General features: G+C 38.5%; 1 protein-coding gene across 2 annotated transcripts; it reads right to left on the reverse strand.

The window, feature by feature from the left end:
• Positions 1–78: 78 nt before the first annotated feature.
• Positions 79–24010, reverse strand: Il7r (interleukin 7 receptor). 2 transcript variants are annotated; one of them, XM_048429277.3, is made up of 8 exons: positions 23612–24010; positions 19136–19274; positions 10208–10365; positions 7503–7660; positions 5935–6103; positions 4959–5052; positions 3002–3077; positions 79–2633 (listed from the first exon to the last, which is right to left on the reverse strand). In XM_048429277.3, exons 1-8 carry the CDS (start codon positions 23691–23693, stop codon positions 2127–2129), a joined length of 1383 nt encoding a protein of 460 aa, XP_048285234.3. In that variant the 5' UTR covers positions 23694–24010; the 3' UTR covers positions 79–2126. The 2 variants fall into 2 exon arrangements, with proteins under 2 accessions (XP_048285234.3, XP_085532776.1); XM_085676650.2 differs by lacking the exons at positions 79–2633; positions 4959–5052 and adding an exon at positions 4900–4908 and having other exon boundaries at positions 2998–3077; positions 5941–6103.
• Between the last annotated feature and the right edge of the window lie 1994 nt (positions 24011–26004).

Genomic DNA, 26004 nt, shown 5'->3' on the forward strand with positions numbered 1-26004 from the left:
AACCAGCAAGGCCTGTGTGGAACTTCAGGAACCTATGTAGGAGTAGTTGCCACAGTCACAGAAGACAGTACAGCCATATAGATTTCCTTAGCATTTAATGAAACATGAAATGATAATACACACCATACGTTGTTTTATGTAGCAGCTCTACAGGTTACTAGTAATGCATTTGAGGAACAGAGTCAACTCAGACAACTTTACTGTAGTGAATGCTGGATGTTTCAGAGAACACCGAAGAAAAACTGCTGAGCTCACAAAAAAAAATGTCACCTGGGTTGTATCAATTTCAGGTTCCTTTCTACATATTCTTAAGATTTTTGACAGTTCCAAATCATAGTTACAAAAAACCACAAGCATGCACATCTGAAATAGCCCATGCTTGGATTTGAAGGCACAAATTCCCACAGATGCCTCAATGAAGAGTGAAGCAAAGGCTTGTAGAAAATTAGTTGACTAACTGGAGATTCTGTGGACCCAGGTGTAGTTGATTGATCCAATTGGATGCCTGGTTTTCATTATTTTTTTATCATTTTTATTTCACATTACTTGGACGTAGCAGTTGGCATCTCTGCTTTGAGTATTATCTCTGACCCAAAGTTTTGATTTTCCAATATAAAATACAAGAGGGAAACTGGCAGAACCAATCCGTAATGTCACATTATACACTGTTCCTGAATACATATTTAAGCATTAGCAGCAGTTGTGGTGACGTGAATATAATACATGGATTTAATTCATGACCAGACAGACACACCAAATTCCAATGACCAATGTCAACACTGAAACAGAGGATTTTAGTGCTAAGGAACTCAATGGTGTCCTTCAGTTACTTCTTATTTTCTTCGGGAGATTGACCAGGGATACAGAGTTTTTGCTTGCAATCATGAGTTAACATTTCAATTTGAGCAGCTTACCTATCTTCTCTGTGTTTGCATGAGAACAGTCTCAGCTGGAGCACACATTGAAGTGTTCACATTCCCTCCTCCCTGTAGTTCAGGCAACATCCAAGGGTGTAGAACCTGGGATAATTTGTCATGGTATCTACACACATAGGAGGGCTATTCCTCTGCCCATGGTTAAATGTCGCACTCTTGCAGACTCTCATCAGCTCCTTCTATGCTCCCATCTGGAGGCAGGTGGATGATAGCAGCAGGAGGATCATGTTCTTGATAACTGACTCTGGAATTTCTTGGCTTCTAACTGATTACTTCTATGGTTGGTTTTAAAAAATAAACAAACAAAATCAAATGAGCTTGGTGGTTTTTTTTTTTCTTTTCCTGGCTTCCTTTGACACATGGTCATGGCACTTCATACCCATGAATACATTTTGTCCTGCACTTTCTTCTTCATAGCCACTTTGATTAAAGTGACCCCACATCCACATCTTTCTGAGACAGACTCAGTTTATGCTTGCTGTTAATTGTCTCTGACTTTCCCTTTCCAGAGTGGTGCAGTTTGGATAATTACTATATAACCACCCACTTGGTGGTGATGTTTGGCACAGAAGACTAGCATAGGTTCATGGCAAGGGATGGCTGAAGTTAGAACACATGCCTCATCTGCTGCTTAAAGGAAAGCTTAGACAAATTGCTTAAAATATTTACTCTCAACTTCAGCATCTATGGCAAAGAGTTTATCAATTATAATGGATGAATCCACATTGCCATCTTATTGTGAAAAGGAACTGAGACCAATTGTGTACAGTACTGTATATATATAATGATATATATATATATATATATATGTGTGTGTGTGTGTGTGTGTGTGTGCATATATATCTCCTAATGATAGAACTGCCACTGTTAGTCTTCTTTTATTCTCTCTTCCTGAATTCATTACATCCTTCTCTCTTCCCCTTAATCTTCATTTAATTTGAGTTTTGTTCCTATTTTTTAATTGGGCAACCTGAACTCTTAGTACTTAACTGACAAGGCAGAAATGTCTTCTTCCTGTTTTATGCAAATGTTTCTGAGCTAGGAGATCAAAATGACTTCTCAGAATGCTGATGATGTGCAGCAAGGTCACATTGACTTTATCTTCTGTGAACTACGAGGGACAGGCATGCTAGACTTTTCATCCCCGTGATTGTTCTGTTCGTGATGGAAGGGTCTTTGGCTGCTCATAATTCATTTGTTCTGGTAAAAACTAGACATGGTAACATATGCTTCTTCTTGATTCAGCACCGAGGAAGTGGGGATGGGCTGTCTCTGAGAAACTGGTATCAGGATTCCAGACTGGAGAGGAAATGCCTGAGGGAGGGTGCCATTTGTGTTCTCAGGGCTTGTCAGCAAGTCCTGATACACATGAGGCCCATTCCTCTCACCATCTCTGTAGTCAGGGGACAGAGAGGAAAGGAAGGGAGGAGTGTTGCATGTACTCGAATTTCTCTCCAGGAGTCTTGGGGGTGACTCTCTCCTGAAAGTTTCTGGTGTGCCGACTGAAATCTCCGACAGCCGATTTGGGCTGTGTACAGCTGCTCCATGACCCTGCTTCTCCAGCTCGTCAGGGGGATCGGGATGTGGAGGATTGCCACTTTGCAGAAAGCTTTCTACTTCATCTCTGGATTGAATGTCATTCACCTCATGAATCTGGCAGTCCAAAAAACTTTCAGGATTGAAACTCACATTCAAATTCTGTAGAGAAATCCAAAAGCATTAGTGACACTGGAAAGAGGGGCAATTAGACATTGGTTCCGAAAAATTAAAGACATCTAAGAAACTTTCTCATGAAAAGTGTACTACACAATGCGAGAAAATGGCCTGCCTGCTCTTCTGCTGTCTCCACATCTGCCAGAGCTGTGATACTTCAGGTTTGAATTAAACCCTGATCATGTTCCTACTCCCTGTTCTGTGAGTCTCAACTTTATTCCCCAGTACCTTACCAAGAGCCTCACCTATGCCATGAATAAAAGGTCAAAAATTGAGTTTCAGTTTTCCCTTGTCTTGAACATTCTTAGACGAAGATGTCTTCAGTATGGTGTTTTTCCACCAGAAGCACTTACCTTTTTTGGTTTCTTACATAGTTGTTCCAGAGTTTTCTTATGATCAGGGAGACTGGGCCATATGATAGGTTTAATCCTAAAAGCAGAGAAACATTCATAAGTGGAACAAATGACAGAGGGAGAAGGCGCTGAAATATATTGTTCTCTTTGTTTGAGGGAGAGTGTAAGAACAGTTTTCTGGTACTGGCTCTGATACTATAAGGTAGCAACTGTGGACAGATGTCTTGTTTTCTGTGGGCAGTATCACCCACTTGATTAAAGGAACGAATAGAACAGAACAAATTGCTATTGGTATATTGTGACCAGGACACTGTAATTATGGGAATGAGGTTTGCAGGGAGGTAGTATTGATGTTGATATGGAGCTAAAACTTGTAACCTAATCTTTTCTAGTCAATGTCTATATTGTCATCTAATTCATTCTCTTTACTAGAAGTAACTGTTTTGCTTTAATTCTAGTGGGAGTAGGGAATATGCTCTAAGCTATTCAAGACATTTATTTTATGGTAATTATTTTTCCATTTAGGACACTATTTGTCCTAAGAATATGTGTTCCTCCACTGAGGGCATCTTCCTAGAACACTGGGTAATTTCATAGCATATCACTCTACCACAGTAGAATGCAAAAGTCTTGTGAATTTGTGTGCAGGAAGTCATGACATCAAATATACCCCTTGTTAGAATGGGTAATTCCTCCTCTGTCCTCAGGAGGATGTGGGGAAAATATTTGAGAAACAGTTTTCAAGGAATTCTTCTTTGGGGGGCAAGGGACTAGAAAGATAGTTCAATAAATAAGTTGCTTGCTATCCAAGCATAAAGACCCAAATTCAGGTACTCAATGATGATGCATGGCATGGGGGAGACAGGCAGCCACTCAGATTTACTGACAAGTTAGTCTGACCAAGTCACTGAGTTCCAGGTTTAGTGCAAAACCCTGTCTCAAAAAACAAAGTGGAAAATGATTGATTTAAAAAAAAAAATCAAGTTCCTCCTCCCTCCCTCCAGGTCCAGGAAAGTGAGTATCCAAACAGACTGGATCCCAAAAAATCCAGTATATGCAGAGGAAACAAGTCCCAGTGTCATTGTCAATGGCTTTTCAGAAAGACTCCGGGCCAGCCACATTCAGAGAATCCGGCCACATTCAGAGAATCTGGTTGGATCACGTGCTCATTCAGTCCCAGTCCAACTGGCCTTGGTGAACTCTCATTAGATCAGCAAGTGGACTCCATCTTGGGGAGAACATGACATATAAGCTCCTAGTTGGAACAGATCCAGAAATCTTGAAAAAGCCATTCCAAATCCTGACCACCTCGCTAGCATCTCTCTGAGGCAAGCACTTGCCTGTAGTAGGTGTAGTAGGTGCATTCAATATGCAGTGATAAATGCTAATTAGCTTTATTTTTATTTGATTTTTGTTTTATTTTTGTCTGGTTCATTTGGTTTTGATTTTGCTATTTTGCTGTTATTTATTTGTGTTATTAGTACCATAATTTTCAAAGTTTATCCATTGTTTATGTTCACTATTGTTTAAAAGCTTTTTTGAGAAAAATTTATTATTTATTAATAAAAAGTCAATTTCTTACTTCTCACACTTAAAAAAAATCAGTGTTGAGTGTTGGCTGCCTGTAGGCCAGCACACACATGAACACATAGACAGACAGACAGACAGACAGACAGACAGACAGACACAGAGAGAGAGAGAGAGAGAGAGAGAGAGAGAGAGAGGAATATTTGGGAAATAATGTTTGTCTTACACATCTAGTTTATATATTTTTGCTTCTTCTGAAATCAACTACATAAAATTGACTAGAATCTAAGAATGGGATGGAATATATTTGACATTGTAATTCTTGAAATGTCACGTTTCCCTTTAAAATTTTCTAGATAAATAAGAGTGACCTGAGCTCTCTTTTCTCTGGCTTCACACAATTTCCCTCTTGATTATCAATGAAAATCACCTTTTTTTCCATAGCACACAGGCTAAGATAACCAACAAAACCACAGAGAAAAAACTCAGAATGCTGATACTTGGCAAAACAGGATCCCATCGCCCTGGAATACAAGGAGAGATCATGATTAGAATTCAGTAAGCAAATAATGTGGGGATAAATATGGTATATGCTTAGGATGGTTTGAATTTACTTAGTTACACAGTCTTATAGTTTCTTGTAAATAGTTTTTTGATGGACAGGAAGAGTGGCTCTGATTTGGGTGACCATGGTAAGAGCATCAGTCACTTGAAATGTAAATATGACATTTCATGATGGCCTATAAACCTGTATCCAACTGCCAATACCCCCAAAATAAAGTTTAAGTAATAGTTGAAAAGATTAACATTCACCCTGAAGCTACAGCAAGTTCCAAAATGGTAGTGTGAAGCTGACATAGCAGGAATAAACTCCATCCTTCTCACAGGAGTTCTGTGTGAGGTGCTTTGGGCACTTTCCTGAGACATGTTCTCTGGTTTCTCTGGCAACTGGTATTTCCCATACCCTATAACATATAGGTATATACCCTATAATATACCCTATAACAGGATTTTAGTAGATGGGCATTCTGTCCTGGTCACTTGTTATTAGCAAAGATATTACCTAGGAGGGGTCACAGAGAGACCAGACATGATCCCTTACAAAGACAGAAATGGTGGTGAGTAAGGAGCTCTTACAGATTTCATTAGTAGATTCGGGAGATTCTGAGACAATGACATCAAAACAATATATGGCCATTATCAGGTACAATGGACCCAGCTCCCAATGCTCTTATTTCAGACAAGTGGCAAAGAAGGCAGGCAGAACATCCTCCAAAGAAAGTGGAAGAGTCCCCCCACCCCCATGTCCTAACCTGTGGGTATTTACATCAATCTGCTCACTCCCTGCTATACTTCGGTATATGAAGTCTTGTGGAGGGGACAGAGATTCTGCACCCGTTGCTTACCTGGACTCCCAGGCTCTGGAGTTTTGAAGGTAGAACTTGGACTCCACTCACTCCAGAAGCCTTTGAAGTATCTGGTATTGGGGATGGATCGGACTTTGATTTCATACACAGTTTTAGGTCGTAGTTTTCGCTCTAGGATTGTTGTTCTTGTATTCAATAAATTGACATGCTGGGGTGAAAAACAATATACATTTCTGGATGTCAAAAGACATGTTGCTTAGATCTCTCGACTCACTTTAATACAAACTCTTTCAGTCATGTTGCCGCTCTCTTGAAGTTCTTTCATATTTCTGAAGTGAAGGAGTTCAACTATGCAAAAGATTTGGCAGCAGAATGAGGGACAGACTCAAAATGATATCAAGAGAGGTCAAAAACTGGCTGCTTGGGTCGTTAGCTGAATTATCATTTCCTATTTTGGAGTGTATGACCACCTCTAGGCTCACAGCTACCTCTCTCATTCCAGTATCTTCTCTTTCTTTCTGTCTCCTTTCAAGGCAAAACAACAGGTAGTGAACAGTAACCATTTGTATTAACAGACCATCTATTAGCAGTTATATGGTAACTAAACACTAATTTTGATTCGACTTACAATTGCGTTTATGTTTTGTAGGTTTATTTATGTTAATTGACACAGGAGTGAGTAAACATTTACTTTCCTTTTTTAAAAAAAACAGAAAATCAGCTGATTGTCTTGGAACAATTTATTCATAATCCTTCTTCCTCCTACTAATGTTGCTTTTCCACTGGTGGTATCTTCAGATGATTAATGAGAGAAAGTAGGCTGAAGATCACCCAGTTTATGTATGTGTGTGGAGTAGGTAGAGAGAGGCAGCAGATGGCCAGGTCAGAAATGCACGTTTGTAAGTGGCATTGCCTCAGCACACTGAGGGTAATGACAATGACCAGGTTAAAGGAGCATCGGGCATAAGAAAGCATTTTTTATTCTTGAGAAAGGGAAGCCATCTCTTGAAAAAAATATCTATGTGACATAGGGAGGACAGGGGTTAAGCTGGTAGGGTTAAGTGAAACCCAACTACCCAATATCCTCTGAATCTCTCTCAGCTCATCTCCTAAATGGATGGTCAGAGCAACAAGATCATTTTAACCTCAACAGACTATGAAGAAGCCGACTAAACATCCAGAAAATGAAGAGTGATTAACAAACTGTTCCTTCTGCTGCAGAAACTTTAGACATTAAAATAAAAACAAGAGACAGACAAGACTTCTGCCCCTTCTTTGGCTGACCTCTTGCTGTCCCCCAAATCCCAGGGTATTGGGGAAAAAGCAATGCTGCTTCTTGGTTACACTACAGAGAATCACAATTTTTCCTGATTACCCCATGGACTGTAGACTTTATATAATGAGGATCAGGTTTGTCTGGGCTTGTGTTATTATCTAAATTCTAACCATAAAGATACAATTGAGCCAGTTAGATAATGATGAGCCAAGAAAAATGCAGGAGTTATGGGGTCTTAAATGAGTATGATCCCAGAAGCCTCTCTGAGTGAAGAATAAGTTCTGAAGACAAAACATGATGATGTTTAGTTTATAAACATGATATACATTACCGTCCAATTATTTTCACCCTTTTCTGGGCGGTAGGCCATGTCATGCATTAGTTGTTTGACATACTTCTTGTTTGAGTGAGATGTATTAAAGGTCACCAAAAAGTCACTTGCTTCTTTTCGATAAACTACTTCTAGGTCAAAGGGGGCTTCGGGTTTAACTGGAAAGAAAAAGAAGTGAAAGCTGTGAGTTGAAAACATCATAAGTTTAAACATTAAAGTTGTAGGTGGTCAGGGTTCTGGTTTTAGGATTCAATCAGGAGTATTTACTAAAAATTTGTGGAAATGATAATTCAGTGACCGAGATGCCTCCTAAGGAGCCAGGAGAAAATAATCCTATGAAAAATACCCCATCACTTTTCATCCTACTTGCTCTGGAGTGCAAGTACTTTCTAGTACCATGGCAGAGACCCACACCATCCCTTTCACACAGACTTGTCCTACCAGCAGTGAAAAAACTCTGGCTTCCCTCACTGCTGCTCACATAAAGAGTTAGTCTTATGGTCCGCTGTTGGGAGGTGCAATGTGGTCCTTGATGAAAACTGGGACCATGGATGGGCAGGTATCCCTAGATCCTGTGGGTGTGGTCTAAGTGCTCCAAATGACTGCAGAGGTTTGTGTGCTTAGGTTGACACATGCAAGGATGACAATAGACTTTCAATTAATGTTGTAGCACTTTCTCAGAGGGTCAAGAATTGTTACCTGTTCTGTTCATTCTCCAAGAGACATACCTTTGAAGTATAAATGATGAAACTTTAAATAGGATGCCTTTGTGCACTGATCTATAGGAACCTCATCTCTAAATGAATAAAAACCAGCTTACTCATGCTCAAAAGTCAAAGCTACTATCCTTGCCTCATCTGTCACTCATGCTGCCCTAGCTCTTGTAATTGCGTGGTCAAACATGTAAAGCCAGCCATTTGTCCAATATTCCCTTTCTGTGACACCTGCTCTTTTGTTAAGATAATTGTTCAGGCAGGGAACTTCTACTTTTGATGGAGGAGGGTCATCTGTCTATGTGTTACTTTCATTGGTTAATAAAGAAACTGCCTTAGCCCTTTGATAGGACCGAAAATTAGGTAGGCAGAGTAGACAGAACAGAATGTTGGGAGGAAGAAGGCAGTGAGGCAGTCGCCATGACTCTCCTCTCCAAGACAGACGTAGATTAGGATCTTTCCTGGTAAGCCACCACCTCGTGGTGCTACACAGATTACTAAATACGGGTTAAAGCAAGATGTGAGAATTAGCCAATAAGAGGTTAAAACTAATGGGCCAGGCAGTGTTTAAACGAATACAGTTTGTGTGTTGTTATTTCTGGGTGTAAAGCTAGCCATGCGGGAGTCAGGTGGGAATGCAGCCTGCCACTCCTTCTACATACTTTGATTCTTCGTCATCATAGTTAAACAAAGCTGAGGTAACTTTCTCACTTTATCTCATATCTTACAAAAACTGCTCTGTTGTTTTTACTTTTAGAGTAGTGAAACAGGTTATGAGAATAGGACAAAATAGTTCATAGCCTTTTAAAAAAGTAAAACTTGTATTTATATGATCATTCTGGAATTTTCCCAGACATATTCACTTGTGAATTTCCAGATACAGAAAAAATACAAATAACTAATATGTCATGACACTAACTCAAATTATAATTTAACTCAAATTATAACTTCTTTTACTATTTATATTTAACAAGATATAATTATTTAACAAGATACAATTATGTATATAATTACTATAATATATGTAGTCAAATCAATTTGTATACGTTTCACTCCTCACTTAATCTCTTTGGAAATTTTATTATGTTATAGCTCATCATGACTGGGCTATGGTCCTTACTTTTTAAGTTAAATGTCAATCCAATGGTATTTTAAAATATAACTAAAATTTAAGTCAGTAGGTTTTGAATGACACAGATTAGCTTTCATAGAGCAGGCATTGTTAAATCTGTAAAAGGCAATAAAGATTAAAGGTAGAAAGTCTCTTTATAAACAAATCTGATCCAAGAATGCAATATAATCTTGTTTCTTGCCATGAGAACTTGGATTCAAGTCTGCAACATCCACACTTAACCTGAATTTATGCCCTCTGGTTTATCCTTAAGATTTTGAATTTATCACTGGTTCAATCACAATATCCAGTTTTAAAAATTAATCTGTCTTTCATCTCTCTCTCTCTCCCATCTCTCTCTACTTATCTATCTTCTATAATCTATCTATCTATGCATTTATTTATCTCCCACCCATAAGTCCTCTTCCACCTGTGTAACTTTGACAAATACGGAAAATGTATATTTATTTTTTAAATGATTTGTTAATTTGGTTATGTAAATTTAGACTATTATGTGAAAATGGAGAAAAAATTACAAGGCCTCCATGATAAATTCAAAACAGAAAAAATGTGTGGGAAGATGATAGACGACTCGGCGTCAGCTACATTCCTCGTCCTGATGTGTGCTTCCACCAATCTGTACGTGTCATGTCAAACACCCTCTTTCACAGCCGAGTTTCAATATTCTCAGCATATTTCTCACAGTAGGAAATCATGATCCAGGGGTCAAATTTTTCATTTATTAAAAAGATGTTAGAAAAGTTGCTGTTGACTATTTCAAAGTGTTTTCATGATTTGCCTATTTTTAACACACTGAAAATTAAGACGTGTCTGCAGCTATCCAAACCATGGCAACGATGCCTTAATACACAGCTTCTTACCTATCATGGCTATCTCCATATTTTTGCAAATTAAATTCTTGTTTCCAAGCTTCACACATATATTGCTCATACCAATCAGTAGGAATTCCTTTGTCTTTATGAAATATATCTCTTGCAGCTTATTAAGAGTTAGGCAATTCATCTGTAAAAGAGCCCCGCTGTAGAAACAAAAAGCCAGAAGTCTTTATTCAGGTAGGAGTATCTGTTATACAAAAAACAATGTATTACACACATTTAGTTGTGTGAATTCATCTTTAGTGTCTACAAATACATAAGTAGGTGAGCTAACACTGCAGAGAAAAATGGAATGAATTAAAATAGCATAGTTTCCTGCTCCATTACTTTTATTATATGCAAATTACCTGAAATAGTAAAAGCTTGCTTGTGGAAATTGGGAGAAAAAAATCCATGTAATTTTTGGACTGATCATTGAGAATAAAATATCTTGTTTAAATAATTAAGTAATTGGTGGCTTTGGGGATAAATAAACAAAAATCAGTGCTGTAGGAAATAATGGTGTTATTCATTCATATAGGATTAAAGGAAATGCTAAACTGGTTGAAAAGTTTATATACATAACACTGCGTATATTTAATAAGTAAATTAAGGAGTTTTCACAGGGACTTTGTGGTTTTTTTTTTTTTTTTTTTTAGAACAAAGAACTCTTTTATATAGCCTTGACTAGCCTAACACTCATTACGGAGATCAAGCTGACCTTGAACTCACAAAGATCTGCCTGCCTCTACCTCCATAGTGCTGAAGGCATTTACCACCATACCCAGTGTCATAGGGACTTTGGCTAATGAAACTCAACAACACATGTCAAAAAATAAAAGTAAATTTGGGTGTGGTGGTTCAACATTTAGGAGATTGAAGTAGGGGGGTTACTTGGATTTGAGTCCAGCCTCATCAAGGGTAACTTCTATGGCACTACGGGTACATAAATTATAAGTTACCAGTATGTGAAATGTCAAAGGAGACACCATTATATATTATTCAGATATCAAAACTATAGGTAATCTAACATTTGTGAGGGTTAATGTAATAATTTTTTTGACGTGAAAGCATTTTTAAAATTACAAGTTAGTTAAACTGAGCCACATACAAACTGAGTATCTCAATAGAAATCATATTCATATTAACTCATACCTTAACAAATAACACTATATACCTAATAGTTGTAGACTGCTGAAATCTATCAAATGTCTAAGAAAGAGATAGTGCCTATATCCAAATGATGCACACTCATACTTCAAGGACATTTGATCAACTATGCTCATAGCAGCATTATTTGCAATAGTCAGAACCTGGAAATAACTTAGATGACTCTCCATCAAAGGACGGATAAGGAAAATGTGGTACATTTACACAATGGAGCACTACTCAGTGATAAAAAAACAATGACATCTTGAAATTTGCAGGCAAATGGATGGAACTAGATAAAAACATCCTGAGTGAGGTAACCCAAATACAGAAAGACAAACACGGTATGTACTCACTAATAAGTGGATATTAGACAAAAAGCAAAGGATAACCAGACTACAGTCCACAACCTCAGAGAAACTAGGTAACAAGGAAGACCCTAAGAAAGACATTCATAGATATCCCCGAGAAGTGGAATTATGCAAGATCTCCCATGGCACCATGGGTGGAGGGTGGTAGAGGAGTGGGGAGGAGAGAAGGAAAGCAGGAAGGAGAAAATGAGGTATAGGGAAGGTCGAGTTGGGTGAAGGACAGAGAGGGAGAACAAGGAAAGAGATACTTTGAAAGAGGAACCATTATGGTGTTAGTGAGAAACCAGGCAGTAGGGAAATTCTCAGGAATCCACAATTAGCTAGGAGTCTAAGCAATAGCAGAGAGGGTACCTTAACTGCCCTTCCCCTGTAATCAGATTGATGACTACCTTAATTGTCATCATAGAACCTTTATTCACTAACTGATGGAAGCAGATGTAGAGATCTACAGCTAAGTTCTGGGCTGATCTCCTAGAATCCAGTCATAGAGAGAGAGGAGCAAAATGTCATGTGCAAAGGGACCGAGACCTTGATGGGGAAACCCACAGAAACAGCTGACCTGAGCATGTGAGAGCTCACTGATTCCAGACTGACAGCTGGGCAACCTGCATAAGACTGAACAAGGTCCTCTGCATGTGGGTGACAGTTGTGCTGCTTGGGCAGTTTGTGAGGCCACTGGCAGTGGAACCAGTATTTATTCCTAGTGCTTGAACTGGCTCTGTGGAGCCCATTTCCTATTGAGAAAAAACTTGTCAGCCTAGATACACGGGAGAGGGCCTTGATCCTGCCTCAAGTGATATGACAGACTCTGTTGACTCCCCATGGGAGGCCTCATTCTCTCTGAGGAGTGATTGGGGGTGGGGTGGGGAGAAGGTGGAAGAAGAAAGAGGATAGGAAGGAAAGGGAACTGAGATTGGTATGTAAAATTCTAAAATATTAAAAATAAATAAATAAAAACGAAAGATATAATGCCAATATTACAGAAGTTCCTCCCCCAAATAGAGATGATAAACATCATTTTTTGAAGCAAGCTTAAACTTGCCCCCCTCCAACCTAGCAAAATATATTATAGGAAAGAAAACCATCCCTAAAATGTGTGTGTAGGTCTGCGGATGTGGCTCTCTTGGTAGAGTGTTTGCCTAGTTTTCTCAAAGTCCTGTATAAACCCAGTGTATGGAAATATACCTGTAATCCCAACTCTCAAAACAAAGAAGAAGAAATACTAGAAATTCTAGACCATCCTCATCTATTTAGTGGTATTAGGCCAGCATGGAATATATATAAGACCAGTCCTTAAAAATGTATATACAAAGTTCTTCAAAATCATAATACTACTATACTACAACAGGTTTAGTAGGTTCAGCATTCAATGATCAATTGGCATAATTCACCACATTAACAGAATAAAACTCTAATAAGTTATGAATCTTTAATGGAAACAAAGTTTTTTTTGATAGACTCATACATTTATTCATGATTAAAACCATCCCGACCAACAAGAAGTAAAATAAAGACACTTGTTTAAATCAATAAGCTGCTATTACAGAAAGTTAACATAAAAGGCAGTGGTAAAAGATCAGGATAACGGAGGCAGTTCTCCTTGCATACGCCTACATTGAGCTGCACGGGATGTTCTCCTCAGTTCACAAGAGAAGGGAAGCAAATACAAGTGCGTGCAGATTTGAAAAGAAGAAACCACATATATTTTGCAGAGAAAAACTATCTGTTCACACGTACATTTTTAAAGATTCCCGACATGATTATAGGAAGTAGTTTAATTCATCAAGGCCATCAGAAAATGCACAGCTGCATTTTTATGGGTAACTTCAAAAAATTAGAAAATGAAGTTTAAAAATGATTGCTCCTTTATGATCATGGCAAGAGAATAAAAGACAGAAATAAAATTTATAAAAAGATATTCAATGCCTTTGTACTGGAAACTGCAAAGCGTATAAGGGAGATATTTGAATAAATCTAAATAAAAGGGAGCTATGTTCATGCGCAAGCAAATTAACTACTGATACATTAGATTTTTCCCAAACAGATTTATATAGTGTTAATCAAAACTTTAGCAACACTTTAAAATTATAGACTGACGAAACAATACTGAAAAGAGGGTATGACTCTTATGTGTAGGACTCAGTATAGCTTATGAGAATTAGATCCCTAATATTATGCAATTTTACACATATTTTAAGTTTAAATCTACTGTTTGAAATATAGACATAAAAATGTGAAAAATGATCTTTTCAATTTTGAGAGTAACCATGTTTTAAACACATGAAAAAAGAAAAAAAAGAGCACACTCATGCCATTCACCAAAGAAATCACCTAACCTTCTTTGTTTCCAGGACTCTCTCTCTCTCTCTCTCTCTCTCTCTCTCTCTCTCTCTCTCTCTCACACACACACACACACACACACACACACACACACACACAGAGAGAGAGAGAGAGAGAGAGAGAGAGAAACAGAAAAAAGTACATAGAAAATGCACACACACAACCTCTGTTTCTCTCACACACACAGACACAGACACACATAGAGACACACACTGAGACAGACACAGAGAGAGACAGAAACACTCAGTCTCTTTCACACACACATACACACAGAGACACACAAACACACACACTCTCACAGTTACACACTCACATGTATCTGGTTTGCGTAATCAACTTCTACATTCTGCCCAGATCTTTACTTCCAATAGAGCCCAGGTTTCACTCTCTTTAGAATGACTAAGCTGACCCTGAAGAGCAAAGAGCCTGTCGGAGAAACAATCTCTTGAGGACACTTCTCAAAAAGAGGGAAATTAAACTTGAGGCATGTGAAAGAGGAAGGAGCTAGTAATATTTTTTTTATTCTGCATAATTTATTTTTGTGGTGAGAATATATAATTTCAGAATTTCTTTGTTTTCCTCATTACTCGCTTGCTTTCTTCTTTGTTGACAGTGTATTGCGTGTGTGTGTGTGTGTGTGTATGTGTGGGGGGAACTGCACTTAGCAAAATGTGCTAATCTTCAATAGATTTTTGAAATGTGTGTGATATGTGCATATCAGTGAAGTTCTAGGTGTAGGGTATTTCTTTTGCATTGATGGGTTGCCCAGCATATGTGCGGTAGTTAATCCCAAGACTAAGGGGAAACCAGAGCTCTCACTTCAAGTTTCCTTTTTATTAGATTTTTAAAAAAATACCAATCCAAATTTCCACTCCCTCCTCTCCTCTCATTCCCTCCACACACACTCCCACCCTACCCCACTCTAGTCCTAAGTGACCCCTCAGTCTGCCCCAGCCATAAAACTGTCAACCACATTCAGAGGAATAAGTTTGGTCCTATGCTTCTTCCTGTTTTGCCAGCTGGTAGTAGTTCTCATCACTGCAATAACATTACTATTCTTTCATACTTGATTTCTTTCGCTCAAGCACATGCTTAGGAGTTTTATTCGAGATGATGTTTATCTTATGCCTCATCTTTATAGCTACTGAGTAGCAAGTCACTATATGACTATGATACAAAATGTCAACCTTTCTAAGACAGTTCTTGGCCTCTGTATAGAAAAAGGAAGGCATCTGCATGTCTGCATGGCTTTGGGAAAGCTAGACATGGGGTCAAAACCAGACGTAATTATTAAAACTAGAGATGGATAAAGAAGTTAGGTTTATTTCTTGACATATAGTTATTATTCGCAAAACATTCTTTAAAACTCCCCCTGCCAAAATAATAGTTTTTGTGAAGTATCTGTAAGGATAAGGAATTGTTCAGCCCCCACCTCCCGCTGCCAACCCCAGAATCTCTAGGTACCTACGTGGGTGTTCGAATGCAGTGTCCTTACAGAGATTTATCACTCAGAAAAGAGTCAGAATTGGAAAGCAATAAGGTAAACTAGACACAAGGGAACAAATGTGAAGTGAGTGATAGATAGACTTCTAATTGATGCACTGTTGTGATCTGCCCTCACTAATAGACTTCTAATTGCTACACTGCTGTGATTTGCTGAATTAGAAAAGAAGGGAAAGCTTTGGGGGAAATACCAACTTCTGAACTGGAGTTACACATGCAGACATAGAGAAAACAGAAATCAATGGATTTTTTATGCCAATTCTTAAAGTATCTTTATAAGTAACATATGAGTGAAATATTCAGTTATTGGGTCTGGAACCTGTAGCAACTTTCTGGTATTTTAGGAATTTTAACTAGGTCACAAATAGTATCAGTCACTCCCATTTCCCAGACAACGAAATTAGCAAGTGATGAATAATGAGAGATTCAATGTATCTGTCTATGAACCTGGGCTCCTTGCGGGCGGCTCTGATATCTAAGAACTGGCCCTATGGAGAGGAAGCCATGCTAGGAGACCAAAATAAACAAAGCAGATTACTATGACTGGCCTTGGTTTATTACTATGACTGGCCTTGGTTTGTGATACTGACCTCCCTTCACGAAACTTGAGAAATCTATCATCAACAGCAGTAGAAATCTCGGTTAACTTGCAAAAATGTATTTGGTTTCTCACTGTGCACTGTATGACTTAGGGATCATTTTAGACTCTACTATTCAACCCAATAGCCTCTCTTCCACATGCGTTTGTAAAACACATGAAATGTGATTGGTTTAAATTACAATGTGGTGTAAATGTAAAATTTACCCTACATTTTGATCATTTTCTATAAAACCAGCATAATATATCTCAGCATGCTATTGATTATACATTGAATTAATACTTTTTAATATATCAAATGAAGTTAAACATGTTATAGTTAATCTTATGTTTTTCTGTTTTGAAAGGTGAACGACTAGAAAAGACTGGTAAGACAGCTGAGTGGGTAAAGGTTCTTGTTTGAACCACAGAACCCACGTAGCATCAAGAGAGAACTAAGATTTTTGCAGGTTGTCTCTGGTCTTCACATGCACACAGTGGCACTTGTTTATCCTCGCACATGCATACATATAGATGACAACCACAAACACTAAATGTAATGAAAATATGGAAATATTTTTAAAAATTTGCTTCAAGAAAAGTCAAAACTACTTATGTGCTCATAGATTTATAGATTGTACTATACTTGTTCAGGGCAGCACTGTATCTGGGTATCTAGGGTAAGAGAAAGATCATAGTTACTATCCAAGTAGTACATACATGAGTCATGATTTTGATCTTGTATGAGATGCCTTGGGGCATGAGTGCTAAGCCACATTCACAAATCCGGTTATGAGAGTAGAGAGTGACAGCTAAGGATCATTTAACCTAAAGCTTAATTCCATTTCCTTCTTCTTACACATCTAGTCTTGCGTAGTTTAATATGGTAGATGAATCTGTCTTCTCTGTATAAACAGATGTTCTGACTGAAGGGCAATTATATTTATATGTTCTACAAAAGCTAGTTCCCTTTCCAAAAATAAATATACAAATTCAGAATTCTTTAGCTACCATCCTCTCAACCTAAGAAGGTACATGAATATCCTACTCAAAGCGTAGACACCTTATGGAAATGATAATGCTCTAGAAGTTACTTGTGTCTATTTGAAGTCAGCATTCTGCTTCTCACTAAATATACCTTAAGACATATGGTTCAGGATATCTGTTCAACTGGAAAACACAAATGGATGCTCTGTCAGATAAACTCAAGACAGTAAAGGGCAATGGGTGACAGTGGGCAATGTGAAAGAAAGTGGGCAGAAAGGTCATCATGGCTTGTTCAAACGAAACCAGAGTGTTTGTTACAACCCACAGTGTTGTTACAACCTGGTTGGAAAACCTAAAGTTCAATCTCTGTGTTGCGGGGTCTTTTTTCCTATTAAAAAGTGAGAACAATGTTTAGATGAGTTATTTAACTGATTCAGCAAGTTGGAAGACTGATTCTAGACACCCGTAGTTTGTTTTGGTTTGAATGTGGGGTATGTATACATACATTTTTGTGCGGGTGTTTTTATATTTACACACAGGTGTAGGGCAGTGGTTAACACCTGGGGTCTTTCTCTTTCATTCTCCAGTCTATACTTTTTCGTCCAGAATCTCTCAGTGAACCTGAATTTCATTGACTGGACTAACTTGATCAGCCAATAAGGATCCACCTATCTTCACAGCTCTCCCACCCCCAACACACCCCAGGGGTGGGATTCCAGATACTACACTCAGTTTTTACAAAGGTTCCCGGAATCCTAACACAGGCCCTCTTGCTTGCATAGCAAGAAATTTACTGGCAGCTCCTTGTCTCCAGATCCTGGATATTTATTTTTCTGCTCTCTATAGAAAGCATGCTATAAAAGTGCAATAATAGAAAGAAAGTGAGGACATACTGTGGCATTCAAATCCAAGACCTTGTTCATCCAACGACTACAGGGAAAAGCTGTGTACAGACTCAGGAAACTGCTGTCAACTCAGGAAAGTCAGAAGCTACAGCTTTTCTGAGTTGTAGGTGGCAAAGGACTACCCTAGTGATCACGGAGTTTAAGCCTTCTTTTTGTTCTGCAGATCTTGACATACTTTCCTCATCCGGAAACTTACCAAGAAAACGAGGTCATCTGATATGACTTTGGAAATAGCCACAAGTCAGAATTTCATATTAGAGAATTTTTTTTTCAAGTCACCAGAGATAATAACCCTTGACAACAAGTGATGACTAGTGGGCAAGGGAAAAGATGAAACTCATTAAGTTTTTTATTTTATCAACTTTCACACCAAAATCTTTGTTTGCATTTTCTTTCCTTTAAGGCTGCATAAAACCAAGAATTAACTTGGTCTTATGAACTATTGGTAACTTTCCATTGACGGTATCATCTGAAATTAAATTATTTGAAGAGAATGGGTGATATATATGGGAGAGAGAGAGAGAGAGAGAGAGAGAGAGAGAGAGAGAGAGAGAGAATTATCATTTAATGTCCTTCTCCCATGAATAATTATGAATAATTAATGAATAATTGAGCTCTTTACACATATTAAATTGTTTAACACTATAACCTTCCTATGAGATTCATTCTCTAAATTTTTAGATGAATCTATTGAAGAATATATGTTACAAAACTTGCTGCAAATCAAAAGGTTATTAAACATAGGCACTGGGAATGGACTCCAGGCAACTACGCTACACAACGGAACCTGAAGCTATTCCACTGTCCTAAGGGAACGTTCTAGGAGATGTAGTCTCTTAACTACTGTGACCATGGACTGATGAATCTCTGAGAACCACAGCACCATTTGTGGTTTTTTCCCCTTGGGAACTAGCAAGAAGTGAGAGTTGTTTCACTTTAATTTTTGGCAATGGACAAAGTAGTTCAGGAGGTTTTGAGACTCCAATAAATGTTAGCATTTGATACTTAGGACAGACACTCTGTCCTTCTCAAGTGCTGAAAGGGACACGTATAAAGAGTCAGGAGATGGATTTCTGAGGACCATAGAAACCACCACCCTCACCATATCTGTAGTTCCAGGTTGGTGCTGTTGATGTCTGGGTCATCAAAAGCACAAGTCAGAGAATGCTGGCTTCCATCCACTTCCAACTGGCTGTAGCACCAGAAGGAGTATTCGTCAGCTTCTGCATCTTCTACGTCTCCTGGGAAGAACAGAACACAGCTGTTAAGGAGGCAAATGAATGCATCAGTTAAAAACCCGATAGTACACACACACACACACACACACACACACACAAAACTCCAAAATGCAGGTGCAGAGAAAAGAGCACTCCTACTGAAAAACTTACCATAGTCAAGGAATAAGTTCCAGGTGTATTTTAAGCTGTTTTACCATTGGACTACTATGTTAGAAAATTAGAAAAAGCATGAAAGAACCCTCTTCCCTGTTTATATCAGTATATCAGATTTCTTTGCCACAACTTTAAAACTGTATTTAGAAGGTATTTATTAAGGGTATATTCTATACTTCAGTCACATGATCTAACATATGGAGGAAAGCCAAAAGCCTGGCAACTATGAAGGATGTTAAATGTTGGTGAACAAGCATCCTGTGTGAATGTAAAATGTTTAAATTATCTTTTTTTTCCACCCTGAAATGTTTACATATTTCAAAGAAGAGCTCCTTTATTTCATTCATATGCCCCCTAATCCAACCTTAGTTTTCATTTACTGGTCTTCATTTGTTCCCTCCCAAGTACTATTTTCAAATGAAATATGATATTAACTATTTCAGGTATAGGTTCACATTTTTATGAGACTGCCCACTATGCCCTAAAAGGGCATCACAACTAAGAGTGATCTCAATGCTTCTACTGTGTGTGAATTGAAAGAATCTTGTCTTAAATGACTGATCGAGACAACTCTGACTATAAAATAGTAAACCCCGAGGATGCCCAAGTTAGTGCCTATGTGATGAGATTTTTGTTTTCCTTTCTACTGTATTCTATAATACCAGAAAGCAAGAAATGGAATTTTGTGTCTGGGTAGCCACTTTTGTAAACCACAATTTGTTAAAGATATTACTTGATTTTCTATTCTGAGTTGGCGAGCCCATGATTAAATAGGTATTTGTGTGTGTAGATATAATATATTTGAGAACAGAATAAAGTCAGAAAATCTTTCAGCACATACATTCCAATAAGGACCAGGAAAATCTAGAGCAATCAAAGGTTTATATCACTAAGGTGGAATATGTAGAGCCTCTGGCAGCTTCCAGGTGTTTAATCTCACCCAAAGCAAAGATTTCCTTGCCTCTCAGGCTTTGCTATGCTCTCAGAACATACTAACAATGGGTCCCACCTGAGCAACTTGAAACCATATGCAGTTTCAATCGCATTTTCTTTATTTAAAGAACCCCAAAGGTCTGCTGAAAAGTTAATAAAATTGGCTGCAAACAGACCAACCAGGTAAGTGACTATTCTAAGCAATAAATCTACACATGGATGGTGGACGCTGCTCACAGCCACAGGCATTTAGCTTTCCTTTTACTTTTTTCTTTGTCTCTTTTTGAGACAGGGTTCCTCTGCGTAGCTTTGTAACCTGTCCTGGAAATCACTTTATAGACCAGGCTGGCTTCTAACACCCAGGGATCTGCTTGCCTCTGCCTCCTGAGTGCTGGGATTAAGTCATGCATCACCACTGCCTAGCTGGCCTTTAGCTTTCTAAGCTTTCCCAGAACCCAGTCATTTCACAACTGGAGCATCAGCAAGTTTCTTTGCACCTTTTCTGTGTATGCTTTCCCCATTGACAGGATTAAGTAACAAAGGAGCAGCCCCTATTTTAAGAGTTCATATTTTGAAACAGGTTCATTTTTAATTTTCTAGACTTAGCTGTCCGCCTCTCAGAGCTGTCACGTTTCAGAATGGAACGGCGCTGGATGGATTTGCATAGCCGTACACAGCAGCTCCCAGTTCTCATACTGTCTTGTCCTTTGCTTTTACTTGAACATTTCACCAACTCTATATAATGGATATGAATTCCTATTTGGATTTAGACATCCCGCGGGTCTCATTTATTACACAGTTTACTCATATTTGACATGAGCAAGAGAAAGCACACTTCCAGCAGCTGTCAGGAACCAGCCAAAAGGAGGACTTCTGCAGACACCAACCAGTCAGTGTGGCAAAATATGACTCAAGTTATCTCACACAATATTCAAGTAACTGATCATGCAAATTTTCCTGGAATCAAAGCACCTATGTTTGAACACAGAGTTCATTGACTCTTTAAGAGGTGTTGTTAATGGGGCCCAGTTGCTCTGTAACCAAAAAACATCCCCATAAATACTTGTAAAATTACATACTATTGTGGGAGAATATTCACCTGATGTGAGGTGAAGACCTCTTGACTAAGAGTTGTGTACACAGTGGTTGAGTGATGTCATTTTGGGACAGATGTGCACGTGAACCCTCACTGTTCTAACTTCGTAACTGTGTCCCCTTTCTGTATACTTGAACTCCAAAGCTCAGGTTCTGATGCATATATGCACTTTGGAGGAGCTACTGAATAGATCTACACAAAGGTTTCTCTTAGGTCACTGTAAGTCCTCTGTAAAGGTGAGAGCTGTCTTATCAGTCTTTGAGAAATCAGTATGAAAAGATAAGATGTGAATTATAATTATGAAAATATACTTGCAACACTTGGAGTTCTTTTGAAAAAAATTATCTGTCAACTGCAGCTATTTTTCTTACTGCTGTTTTGACATTACATGGATTGAGTTAATGTCTTAAGCATTCAACAGTCAGTATCCTTAGTAGGCAAGTAAATAGCTAAGCATTTAATAAAAATTCTAACTATAGAAATTTAAAGCGTTTGGAATACATTTTATAAGCAAGGCAGTGTCATTTAAAAGATTTCTTCCCACAGGAGGATTACTCGGTTAATGGTGTTAACTGTTCGGGCTTTGGATACTTCCTATGCTTGTTTTAATCATCCTCATAGTTATTAGAAAACTAACTTTATCTTTCAACCAACAGTAGGAGATTACATGTGAATTCCTTCAAGCACAACCAGAAAGTATTTTGATATGATTATGTGATTGCCTCCATGCTTTTTAATAGATTTTTTTCTCCCTTTGAAATTTAAAAGGTTGAAGTAAAAATTCAGTTTTCAACATGGATTTTCACTTCTTTTACAAATAGTATGGTCAACAGGAAGAAATCGGGGCGAAGTCTTGCATCAAACAGCAATAAAATTCTCATGCTTCCTGCTATGTGTTTGCACACATTTAACATGAGACCAGGAACTCTTCCTCACAAAGTGACTCATGCTCAGTCACACTGAAAAATGTCACTCCTCTGCCAATTCTCTTAGTGAGAAAAAGCAAGGAATTTCCATCCTTAGCAGATACTAGGCAAACGGACACAAACGTCAAAGGCTTAGGAAAGCGTGACTAAGGGAACTTAACTGAAAAGAGTTAAGCTGAGTCATTAGAGGCTGGCATACACTGACACTGTCTTTAAGAAATGAAAACTTATGTATTTTAAGACAAGCTTTCACTCTGTAACTTAGGCTGGCCTGAAACTCATGATCTTCCTGTCTCAGACTCCCATGCTCTGGAGTTACAGGTATGTGGAAACAGGTACATTCAATTAACAAATGCACGTGTAGGCCAGGCATGGTGGTACATGCCTTAATCCCAGCACTCAGGAGGCAAAGACTCTCTCTCTCTCTCTCTCTCTCTCTCTCTCTCTCTCTCTCTCTCTCTCTCTCTGTGTATGTGTGTGTGTGTGAAAACAACTTATTGTAGAAACAAATGTGGCTCCTGTAACTTTTAGACACGTTTGAGCACAGCCTTGTAATTAGAATGCATAGTTTTGAGGAGTCGGATCTAAGGGTTTTATGCATTACAAAGAGAATTACAATGGTCATATGATGGATTTGCTGAATACAAAAGCAATCCTGTGCATTTCAAATAAGACTTTATTCAACACTCTACTGAATTATTCATTAGCAATCTAACATGAATCTGTCAAAGCTAAAGTTATATAGAAGAAATACATTATCAAGTAATTCCCATGTTCTAGGCACCAGAAATAAAATTCTGGTGAATGCACAAACTTATTGCTTCTGATCATTCATTTATTGTGAATATCTATGGTTTTAGAACTCCATAAACAGTTCAGCAAAACAAAGATAGCTTGATTTTTTTTTTCTGGCAGGTACAATTCTGGAAGAGATTCTCCAACAAGCACAATCAAAAAATTGATATAAGACTTCTTTTCTGAGATCACTAGCCTCTATCCACATTTATGAGCCAGAGTTTGAAATACATTACTTCTCAACAGTTGCTGTGAGTTACGAGCCATCTGCAGTATTGTCCTCAGGTCCTTTGTCCTGGTGATTAATACACACAACATAACCAAACACATGTTAAGTTCTTGCTGTCCAGCTCCAGCCTGTTTAGAACTGAAGAACCTGTCCATATATGCTAAAGATGATCTGAAATCCTTTAAGAAAGAAGTTAGAAATGACTCACCGTTCTGTGCATTGCCACTTTCTCCCGAAACAGCTTGAAATAAACAGAAAACTGTCGCGAAAGTTTTACCCAGAACCATCATTCTGGGAGAGAGAAGAGAGAAGCACGCTTGTGTGTGCAAATGAATGAGAGCAGGGGAAGACTAAACCAGCTCTGTGCCTACTTAACCACAGACGGGGAACTATGAACACATTACAGAACAAGGCGAGTGTCAGAAACAGGAAGTCTGAGCAAAAGGATTGCTGCTTTGAGCAGAGGTAGAGAAAACAGAGAGGTAGAACGTGATATTTTTTTCTGAATCAGTATTTGTTGGGACACACAGAGGTGTGAGCCTGTTCCACCTTGTCTGAAGGTCGGAGAGTTTGAGCGTATTTTTGCTCTTTCAAAGTTGTTGACAACAAGTGTGGCTACAAAATAACATATCCTGACTTAGGGTGTGGCTACTTGGTACTTTGGACACTAAGATGGCCCATAGGGGTGGATCCACTCCACCCTGAAACAAAGGTCTAAGAATTCAAGCATACTCCTATGTTCCTTCATTTGAATTAGGAGATTTGACATAGGGAATGGCTGCCTACAGAATACTTTGTCTAGGGTGTGTTCCCTGCATATTCTTGCCTGGAACATCAAATTCTTTACTCAGGAAATAATGACTTGATGCCTCAAGTACTGAAGCAAATAACTCTTTTGGTTGCCCTTTGTGTCTTGCTAAAGTAGTCTTTGCCCCCCATTTTGTAGAGGGGTATAAAAGCACATGGAAAATAAATGTGAGTGAACTCAGTATTCAGTGTTCATTGAGTTGCCCTCCTGTTACTATACTATGTCTCTGTGTTGCTTTCTTAACTCTGTTCCTCCTACTTAACGTTGCTTTCTTAACTCTGTTCCTCCTACTTAACATTTCTAACCCTCAAAACCCTACCCTGGAACATACGAACATACCCTGAGTAGGACTGTGGTAGAAGTCACCTCAAAAGGTGACTTATGACAACTATTTCTTGAGGCACCCAAATTTAACTGCTCCCTTTTGAGCAAGGTGCTAGATTTCAAGTGATGGATCAAGAGATCTTAGGGCCCACTTTAAAAGGATCACACGGCAGAAATCCAAACTCACAATGTTCAGCAATTGGTAGTTTGAGTAGACTTTGTTTTAGAAAAATATTGCTAGGATATAACTGTCCCACTTATGACTGAACTCCCAGAGGTCACTCCCAGTTCTTGGCTCTCTGAACAGTTGGGAGTCTTCATTAACTGCCATGCAGTGAGAAAACTGCTTCTCTGATGAGGGGTGAGGTTGCACTATTCTTTGGGTATAAAGACACCCATATCTAGAAGGCAGTTTGATATTATTTCTTTTCAACTATGTAATGCTAGTATATTTTGCCTTATGTACTATGTCCTCCCCAGGCAAGGGTTCTTGTCCAGGTTTATAGTACCAGCCATGAATCACTCCTCTCAAAGTCTCAATAAAAATGAAAGAGAGGAGGGAAAATTGGAAGGGCCAGGGGCCAGGGACTAGAAAGAGATACTGTGGAATCATCTATTCTAGAATGATAGGACCTTTGCATTCATAATTTCATAGCAGCTGTGGTTACCTAAACAAGACTGGTACAATAACAAGTCAATCAACAGTCCAACATGGATAAGGGAGGGACTCATGAGGTCCCATCCTTAGCTGAGAACCTACTGGTAACTTGATAAATACTAGGGGAACAAGAATCCATTTCCTTTAAAAATGTGCCCCGTGGTAGATTGCCCAAGCTCTAGTGGACAGTCCTATACTAATAAACACAAAAGCAGCACTAATCGGGCTCTGTATGTTATTAAGAAAATGGACATGAAGTGCGGAGAAGAGTAGGGGAAGCAGCAGAGAGTGGAGGGTGGTTAGAGTTCAAATACATCGTACACAAATATGCATTTTCTAAAAACAAACAAATTTACAAAATGAAGACCCAATAATTCATGAACTATTAAAGGTTCATTTACAACATTTTATACTTAGTCTTTCGGTGTATAAAAGCAGCAAGCATGTCTACTATGTACTCTGCATATCTCTAGTACAGACCTGTATTTAACTACTCAGCACAGGCAGGCAGGGGTTAGTAAATGCAACTGTCAGCAAACTCTAACCCAGCAACAAAATCCGATCCTTTGTCTTTTTCATAAGCAGTTCATCATTAGAGTTCAATGTTACACAGTTGTTTGTGTATTGTCTACAGCTGGTTTCATGCAACAACAGCAGAGATGAGTGGGCAAAGGGGGCATTGCATGACACACAAACTAAAACTTTCTGGCTTCAGAAAGCTTCTTACAATCTCTACATAATTTCTCTCTCAAAATGTTTAAAACAAGATGTGGTATTTCTCTCTGTATGCTGTGATTACCATTAATGAATA

The sequence above is a fragment of the Myodes glareolus genome, chromosome 15, assembly GCF_982192425.1.
Source record: "Myodes glareolus chromosome 15, mMyoGla1.1, whole genome shotgun sequence".
Lineage (NCBI taxonomy): Eukaryota > Metazoa > Chordata > Mammalia > Rodentia > Cricetidae > Myodes > Myodes glareolus.

What these genes read in the sequence shown, in the direction of transcription:
- Il7r (XM_048429277.3), bottom strand. Translation starts at nt 23,693, where the DNA reads ATGATGGTTCTGGGTAAAACTTTCGCGACAGTTTTCTGTTTATTTCAA. An exon ending in AACCTGGAACTACAGATATG is followed by an intron (nt 10,366 to 19,135) that starts GTGAGGGTGGTG and finishes TTGTTTCTACAG; the next exon opens with CGGGGCTCTTTTACAGATGA. An exon ending in TGTGTGCTATGGAAAAAAAG is followed by an intron (nt 3,078 to 4,958) that starts GTGATTTTCATT and finishes CTCTGCTTTTAG; the next exon opens with GATTAAACCTATCATATGGC.